This window comes from Mastomys coucha, unplaced genomic scaffold, assembly GCF_008632895.1.
Source record: "Mastomys coucha isolate ucsf_1 unplaced genomic scaffold, UCSF_Mcou_1 pScaffold4, whole genome shotgun sequence".
NCBI lineage: Eukaryota > Metazoa > Chordata > Mammalia > Rodentia > Muridae > Mastomys > Mastomys coucha.
In genome coordinates, this window is record NW_022196910.1 from 4377926 (window position 1) to 4387121 (window position 9196).

At 41.7% G+C, this 9196-nt stretch overlaps 1 protein-coding gene across 1 annotated transcript in view; it reads left to right on the forward strand.

Moving 5' to 3' along the window:
• Positions 1–8328: 8328 nt before the first annotated feature.
• LOC116076503 (zinc finger protein 124-like) overlaps positions 8329–9196 on the forward strand; it is a 6002-nt gene continuing 5134 nt past the window's right edge. The window contains exon 1 of the mRNA XM_031350338.1: positions 8329–8334. Coding sequence (XP_031206198.1) covers positions 8329–8334 — 6 coding nt within the window. The remainder of the gene's footprint in view (positions 8335–9196) is intronic.

Here is a 9196-nt window from a genome sequence, read left to right on the forward strand (position 1 = left end):
ATTCTCGCCACGTGTTTACCCTTAATGTCACGTGTTATCTGAGTTACCAGCTTTAAACTAGCTTTCAACTATTGATGTTACAACTCCTTACCATATCTAATACAGAATATATTTATACTTTTAAGAGTAGTTAGAAACCAAAAGTTGTTACACAAATCTTATAAATTTAGATCAAAGAGTTTAAAACTTAAGCTTCTGACTGTCTCTGTCTCCCAAGTGCTGGGATTAAAGGTGTGAGCCACCACCGCCTGGCTAGTTTATCTATTTTTACCTGCTTCTTGAATGAGCAGAGTTCCATCTTTATGGAACTTCCTTCTGAGGGATTTTTGTAATCTCCCCAGGTGTTTTAGCCCCTCCGCAGCTGGAACCTGTAATTAGGCACTAATTTTTCATCTCTTCACTCTTACAGTGTGGGCAATTCTCTGTTCCACTGCTGGTGAGGCATCTAGGTATGAACCTGACTGTCTCATAATGTTTAGATTACTCACCTAAAACTGATCTACCTATCAGCGGGCCTGTAGCACCCTTGTGAGATCCTTATCTCGGCCTAATATTAATTGAGAGAAGAAAAAGAGTAAGAGATAGCTTACCTGACCGAAGCTGAACAATGCTCTACACAATGACAATGTGGTCAAGGAAGAAATAAAGAAAAAATTAAGGACTTTTTAGAATTTAATAAAAATGAAAGCACAACATACCCAAACTTATGAGACACAATAAAAGCAGTGCTAAGAGGAAAACTCATAGCTCTGAGTGCCTCCAAAAAGAAACTGGAGAGAACATACACTAACAGCTTGACAGCACACCTGAAAACTCTAGAGTAAAAAGAAGCAAATACACCCAAGAGGAGTAGACAACAGAAAATAATCAAACTCAGGGCTGAAATCAACCAAATAGAAACAAAAAGAACTATACCTTTGTATAGATTTTTTGTTGATTCTTTAATCAACAAACCCAGGAGCAGGTCTTTGAAAAAACTCAACAAGGTAGATAAACCCTTAGCAAGACTAACCAGTGGGCACAGAGACAGTATCCAAATCAATAAAATCAGAAATGAAAAGAGAGACATAAAAACAGAAACCAAGGAAATAAAAAAAAAATAATCAGATCCTACTACATAAGCCTGTACTCAACAAAACTGGAAAAATCTGCATGAAATGGACAATTTTCTAGACAGATACCAAATACCAAAGTTAAATCAGGATCAGATAAACCATCTAAACAATCCCATAACCCCTAAAGAAATAGAAGCAAGCCGGGCAGTGGTGGTGCATGCCTGCCTTTGATCCCAGCACTTGGGAGGCAGAGGCAGGCAGATTTCTGAGTTGGAGGTCAACCTGGTCTACAGAGTGAGTTCCAGGACAGCCAAGGCTACACAGAGAAACCCTGTCTCAAAACAAACAAACAAACAAACAAAAGAAGAAAAGAAAAGAAAAAAGAAAGGAAGGAAGGAAGGAAGGAAGAAAGAAAGAAAGAAAGAAAGAAAGAAAGAAAGAAAGAAAGAAAGAAATAGAAGGAGTCATTAAAAGTCTACCAACAACAATAACAAAAAAAGCCCAGGACCAAATAGGTTTAGCACAGAATTCTACTAGACCTTCAAAGAAGACCTAATACCAATATTCTTCAAACTATTCCACAAAATGATCAAGTAGGCTTCATTCCAGGGATGCAGGGATGGTTCAGTATGAGGAAATCCATTAATGTAATCCACTACATAAACAAACTCAAAGAAAAAACCACATGATCATTTCACTATATCCTGAAAAAGCATTTGACAAAATTCAACATCCCTCCATGTTAAAAGTCTTGGAAAGATCAGGAATTCAAGGCCCATACCTAAACATAGTAAAAGAAATATACAGCAAACCAGTAGCTAATATCAAACTAAATGGAGAGAAACCTGAAGCAATCCCACTAAAATCAGGGACTACACAAGGCTGCCCATTCTCTCCCTATCTATTCAATACAGATAGTTCTAGCTAGAGCAATTAGACAACAAAAGGAGGTCAAAGGGATTCGAATTGGAAAGGAAGAAGTCAAAATATCACTATTTGCAGATGATATGATACTACACTTAAGTGACTCCCAAAACTCCACCAGAGAACTCCTAAACCTGATAAACAACTTCAGCAAAGTGGCTGAATATAAAATTAACTCAAACAAATCAGTAGCCTTCCTATACTCAAAAGATAAGTGGGCTGAGAAAGAAATTAGGGAAACAACACCCTTCACAAAAGTCACAAATAAAAAAAAAAAAAATCTTGATGTGACTCTAACCAAACAAGTGAAAGATCTGTACAAGAACTTCAAGTCTCTGAAGAAGACCTCAGAAGATGGAAAGGTCTCCCATGCTCATGGATTGGCAGGATTAATATAGTAATGTTGATAAAAACTGCATGGTGTTGGTACAGTGACAGGCAGGTAGATCAATGGAATAGAATTGAAGACCCAGAAATTAACCTATACACGTATGGTCACTTGGTCTTTGACAAAGGAGCTGAAACCATCCAGTGGAAAAAAGCATTTTCAACAAACAGTCCTGTTTCAATTAGTGGATCCATCCCATATACAGTGGCCAAACCCAGACTCTATGGCAGATGCCAGGAAGTGCTTGCTGATGGGAGCCTGATATGGCTATCTCCTGAGAGGCTCTGCCAGAGTCTGACAAATACTGAGGCAGATGTTCCCATCCAACCACTGGACTGAGTGTGGGGTCCCTGATTTAGGAGTTGCAGAGGGACTGAAGGAGCTGAGGAGATTTGCAGCCCCAGGGGGAAGCAAAAGTGTCAACCAGTGAGACCCTTCCCCCAAGCTCTCTGGGGACTGCACCACCAACCAAAGAGTACACATGGAGGGACCCATGGCTCCAGCCACATATGTGGCAGAGGATGGCCTTGTTGGACATTAGTGGGTGGAACAGCCCTTGGGCCTGAGGGGGTTCAATGCCCCAGTGTAGGGGAATGCAAGGGTGGGAAGGTAGGAGTGCATGGGTGTGTGGGAAGCACCCTCATAGAGGCAGGGGGAGTGGGGATGGGATAGGGGGTTTCCAGAGGGGGAAGGGTAACATTTGAAATAAAGAAAGAAAGATGATTTATTGTACAAGTGAGAACCAGTCCAGAGTGCTACAGGTCCAGGGTAGAGGGCTAACAGGAACTGTTTCAGTTGTAAAGTATGCAGTCTTTTAGGTGGTCTCTGTCAATAGAAGGTAATGTTCCAGTTCCACTGAGACTTATTACCAGCAGTAACATACAGTTCAACAATTTATACCAGCGTCCCAGCCTTTAGCCTCCCTCAGCCTTTGTGGATGTACAAGCTATTGGACCCCCACCCCATCTTTCTTCTCTTGCTTCAGCCTCCACAGTCTCTTTTCCCTCCACTTCACTCTCATGGCTCAGGAGCTTCAAGAAAGACGGTGCTAAGGCTGACAATTATAGGGAATGGTGCAAGTCTTTTGAAACTCACGGCCTGCTTCCAGTGTCACACCTCATCCAACAAGGCCATACCTCGCAATTCTTCCTAAATAGTTTCATGAGCTGGAGACCAAGTTCTCTAACACATGAGGTATCTTATTCAAACCACCACGATCCATAGGGTGTGATTAAAGCATTCCATTTAAGGCTGAAGCATTCGAATCTTTCATTCTCTGCACGCTGTCTGATTCTGGGTCTCTATGTTATTTGTCATCATGTTCTCTGATTAGGGTTGAGCTGATCTATGGGTATAGCAATACAACTTATGCTATATTTGTTTATCAGAATAGTGGGTAGTAGATTTTTTCCTAGGGCCCACAGCCTATCTAGGTTCTTGGCCACATCAATAGTGTCAGGTATGAGTTCCATCCCAAGTAGCACGCCTTCAATCCAATGCCACAGTGGTTGATTTCTCCTATAACATTCACGCTACCGTTGCACTGTAGAAATTTAATCAAACCAGGATGCTTCTTAAAAAATGCCGGAAAGCAAAGAGGTCCACTAATCCTTGAAATAAAAGAGGTTTTACTAGAGTTCACAAAATAAACACCCATCCCCAAGGAATGCGGCTTCCTGGGAACATCTCCGGGAGAGAGGATCTCCCCGACCCCTCTTGAGAGTCACAGGTGTCTTATCCTAACTGGGAGGAAGAATCAATAGAAACTCAAAAACAATGAACAAGATAAAGTGTAACTAGTTCATGTTGTAAATTGTGACTTTGTAAGTTGTAAAACTCTGTTCTGAAATAGTAAAAAGCTTAGAGCCTTGTTTCCTCTTGGTCACTCTGATCTTGATTACAGAGCTGACCCTGGTGTAGCAGTTACAAAATAAAAATCAACCTCGTGTTATTACAGCGGCCTCCTTGATTCCACGCGAGTGGGATTCCCACGCTAGTTATTACAGTACTAGTAGACGAATTTTGTAGGTAGGTCACAATTGTGGCTCCAAGAGTACATAGCTGGTCGAGATGGATGATTGCTTTTCTCCTTGGTAGCACCTTCCAGCACTGTGAACACTAGTCAGTGAGAAGGAAGCTTCTACTTGAGTAACAGCTTGATTTCTCCACGTTCTTTGGCATAAGTATATGGTGTGCTAAGCAATAAAGCCTTATCATCAGTTTGTGGAAGGTAACCAATAACATTGGCAACAGCCTACGTGATGTTTAGAAGCCTGTTTATGCTCTAAATGTGGCAGGACCTGGGAGAACTGAGCCTAAAAGTGAAGTGGACTAAAGTCTCATGCAATAGCCAACTTTATTCAGAGAGCATCAGACAATTAATGTAGCTGTATATAACCTGAACAACCTGCACCTGGCAAAACCCATGTTTTTCCATAGAGGCACATAAACAAGTAACAATAGCCAGTTGTAAGTAATAATCTGAAGTAAACTCACTTCTATCTGCTACACTGAAAGGAGCATGAAAATGTATTCCAAGAACAATTCTGTGTTTCTGAAGAAACTGAGGTCACAAGACTCTCGTATTGTTTTCTCATAAGCGCTCAGAACTGACGTTATTCTTAGACCACACCCCAAGAGGGTTTATGTGTCCCCTTTGTCCAATGGCTTAAAATGATGTAATTTATTCTTAGTCCTGGGGATTTTATTTGGTAGCCGATGATGTCATGTTGGGGTATTGTCTTTGGTGTGCTAACTCCGTGTAGATTCCTCTTATAAATGTATCTACTATAAGGAGCTTCTGTCTTGATGCGGCTTTTCAAAAGGCTCTCAGTGTTAGCTTTCCCTGCCCATGTTCCATCCATCTCCCTGCCTTCCTTGCCCATTTAATCCTTCTATTCTGTTTTCCCTTTTATTTCTTTACAGCATTAGTTGAAGATTCTCACCTCCCCAGGACCCTTTACTAGCTACAGATTATAAATTAAAGGAACTGTTCTCGAGCTTGGGATGAAAAGGAAAATAAAAAAATCCAGCAGGAAACTTGCCCACGTAAGCTTGGGATTGAAAGAGTTAAATTTGAGACCAGCCAGAGAGAATTATTGAAAACCACAGGGACCAGGCCTGTGTATACAGATGTAAATACAAAGTAAACTGTTAGGAGGGCAGCGGGTCAGGGAGAAGCTATGAGCGAAGAACCCAGGCCAGGGAAATGTAAGGCACGGAGATAGGAGATGCCTGGTAACCCAGGTCAGTAGATCATAAACCACGAATATAAGGGATGTGTTCAGAATCCAGGCGCCTGGAACGTGTTCAGGCAGACATTGAGTGATGAATCGCGGGCCATTTGGTTTTCTTAAGTGTTAGCTAAGGGTCAGTATGAACTTTGAATAGCACTCTCCCCTCTTGCTAGGAATTTCACTTTTTTTAAGAATTCTCAACTCTGATCAGCACGAACGACATTCAAAATAGCCAATCATGTATAGCCACACCAATTCCTTTGTCTCCCCAAACCTTTTTCCTATAAAATCCCCTAACCTCTGAGATTCGTGGTCAATTCCTGGTCTCCTGTGTGAGATTGGGGGTTGAACCAGAGCTCTGAAATAAAAATGCCTCATGTTTTTTTTTACATCAAGATGGCCTGTCGTGTTCTTCGGGTGCATGTCTCCTGGGACTTGAGCGGGAACTCCCTATGGGGTCTTTCATTTCCTCAGTCTCTGCTCCATCTTTATCCGTGAACATCGTGTAGGCAGGGCAAATTTTGGGGTGGAGGTTGATGGGTTGATGGGTTTGATGTCCCCCTCCCTTCACTGGAAGTCCCACCAAGGCTACAGGAGGTAACCACTTAAGCCTCCATATCCCTTGCTGGTAGGAATCTGCCATAGACTCCCCCATCCCAGGTGTCCTCCTAGTCCCAGATATACCCCCCACTAATTTCCATTCTCACTCCCAGCCCTCTTCAAACCCCCTCCGCTCCGTGATCCCCATCGCATTTCCCTCCTCACTCCCTTTCCCACCCATCCCTTTCTCCATCCAGCATAGATGACCATTTTGATTCCCTTTATGAGTGAGATTCAAACATCCGCCTTTGTTTCTTTGGGTCTGTTTATCCCAAACATGGTTATCCTGTATTTTATGGCTAATATCCACTTATAAGCAAGTACATACCATGCCTATCTTTCTGGGTCTAGATTACCTCACTCAGGATGATATTTTCTAGTTCCATTCATTTGCCTGTAAATTTTATGATGTCCTTATATTTTAGCTGAATAGTATTCCATTGTGTAGATATACCACATTTTCTTTATCCATGCTTCAGTTGAGAGACATACAGGTTGTTTCCAGTTTCTGGCTTTTGTGAATAAAACTGCTATGAACACAGTTGAGCAAGTGTCCTTGTGGAGTTGTGGGGTATCTTTTGGGTATATGCCCAGGAGTCTTGGTGTATAGCTGGGTCTTGTTGTAGAATGATTCCCAATTTTCTGAGAAACCATGAAGTTGATTTCTAACATGGTTGTACAAATTTGCACTCCCACCAGCAACTTAAGAGTGTTCCCCTTGCTGCACAACATCACCCGCATGCGCTGTCACTTTGAGGCGGATTCTTTTTTTTGTTTGTTTGTTTTTCGAGACAGGGTTTCTCTGTATAGCCTTGGCTGTCCTTGAACTCACTTTGTAAACCAGGCCGGCCTCGAACTCAGAAATCCACCTGCCTCTGCCTCCCAAGTGCTGGGATTAAAGGTGTGTGCCACCACCGCCCGGCAAAGATTTATTTATTTGTTTATTTATTTATTATATGGAGCTGTCTTCAGACACACCAGAAGAAGGTATCAGATCTCATTACAGATGGTTGTGAGCCACCATGTGGCTGCTAGGATTTGAACTCAGGACCTTCAGAAGAGCAGTCAGTGCTCTTAACCACTGAGCCATTTCTCTAGCCCTAAGGCAGATTTTTTTTTTTTTTTTTTTTTTTTTTTTTTTTTTTTTTTTTTTTTTGGTTTTTTGAGACAGGGTTTCTCTGTATAACCCTGGCTGTCCTGGAACTCACTATGTAGACCAGGCTGGCCTCGAACTCAGAAATCTGCCTGCCTCTGCCGCCCGAGTGCTGGGATTAAAGGCATGTGCCACCACCGCCCAGCACCCCAAGGGCAGATTCTTAATATCATTTTGATTTGCATTTTCCTGGTAAATAAGAACAATGAAGACTTCTTTAAGTCCTTTCAGTCATTAGAGATTTCTCTATTGAGAAATCTCTGTTTAGTTCTGTACCCCATTTTTTAATCGGTGATTTGGCTTATAGGTGCCTAATTTCTTGAGTTCTTTATATATTTTGGATATTGTTCCTCTGTCAGATGCAGGGTTGATGAAGACCCTTTCCACTCTCTAGGCTGCTGTTGTGTCCTCTTGGTGTCCTCAGCCTCGCAAGGCTTTTCAGTTTCATGAGGTCCCATTTATTAATTGTTTATCTTAGAGCCTGAGCTATTGGTGTTCTGTGCAGGAATTTGTCTCCTGTGCCAATGTGTTCAACACAGTATCTTACTTTCTCTTCTATTAGATTTAGTGTTTCTGGTTTTATGTTGAAGTCTTTGATCCACTTGGTCTTGGGTTTTCACAGGGTGATAGCTATGCATCTATTTGTATTCTTCTACGTGCAGGCATCCGGTTTGAGCAGCACCATTTGTTGAAAATGTTTTTGTTTTTCCATTGTATGGTTTTGGGTTCTTTGTCAAAAAAACCCATTTGGAGAGATGGCTCAGGAATTAAGAGCCCTAGCTGCTCTTCCAGAGAATCTGGGTTCAATTTTCAGCACCCACATGGCAGCTAACAAGTATCTATAACTCCAGTTCCAGGGGATCTGACACCTGCATACAGACATATATACAGGCAAAACAACAATGTACATAAATAAGAACTGTTAGTTTTGTAATGTGTATGTTAGGCCAGAGGTGTTGAGGTTTTTTCTTCATGAAGGTACTGAGTTATAGACAGTAGTTAGCCACCCAAGGTAGGTGCCGGGATTTGAACTGAGGTACTCAGCAAGAGCAGCATTTGCTGTTGAGCCTTCTCTCCAGTGGGACTCACTCACCTTACAAGCAAATTAGGTACTGTGTTAAAGACACAAGCATATGTAAATAGTATTTATGTACATACAGTTTAATAAAGATATCTTTCAGAACTTTTATAGCTCTTACTTAGAACTATGATTTGTTAGTTTTTGTGCTGACTCTTTTTTTTTTTTAGGATTTATTTTATTTATTTTATGTGTATGAGTACACTGTAGCTGTACAGAGGGCTGTGAGCCATCATGTGTGTGGTTACTAGGAATTGAACTCCGGACCTCTGCTGGCCCCGCTCGCTCTGGCCCCGCTCGCTCTGGCGTAATATGCTGTAGCTGTCTTCAGACGAACCAGAAGAGGGCGTCAGATCTCATTACAGATGGTTGTGAGCCACCACATGGTTGCTGGGGTCTGAACTGAGGATCTTCGGAAGAGCAGTCAGTGCTCTTACCCACTGAGCCATCTCTCCAGCCCTTGTGCTGACTCTTAATTTGATTGTTTTTAATGAATCCTAATCTGAACTCTGCACTGTTAGGGACTTGAGTTTTAACAGGAACAATGTAGAAAACTTACACGCAAGAACACAGGTGCTACCCTGGTGTCTAAAAGCATGCAGTAAGAATTTGTTGGGGTTTTATTTATTTTTAAAGGCACTATTTTTACTTATGCTTTTAGGATTTCATATATGTAAGGCATAACTCATACATGTAAGATGATATGGACACATTCATACACTTGCCGCTCCTCTCACTTCTCCATCTCCTATCCCCCACTAA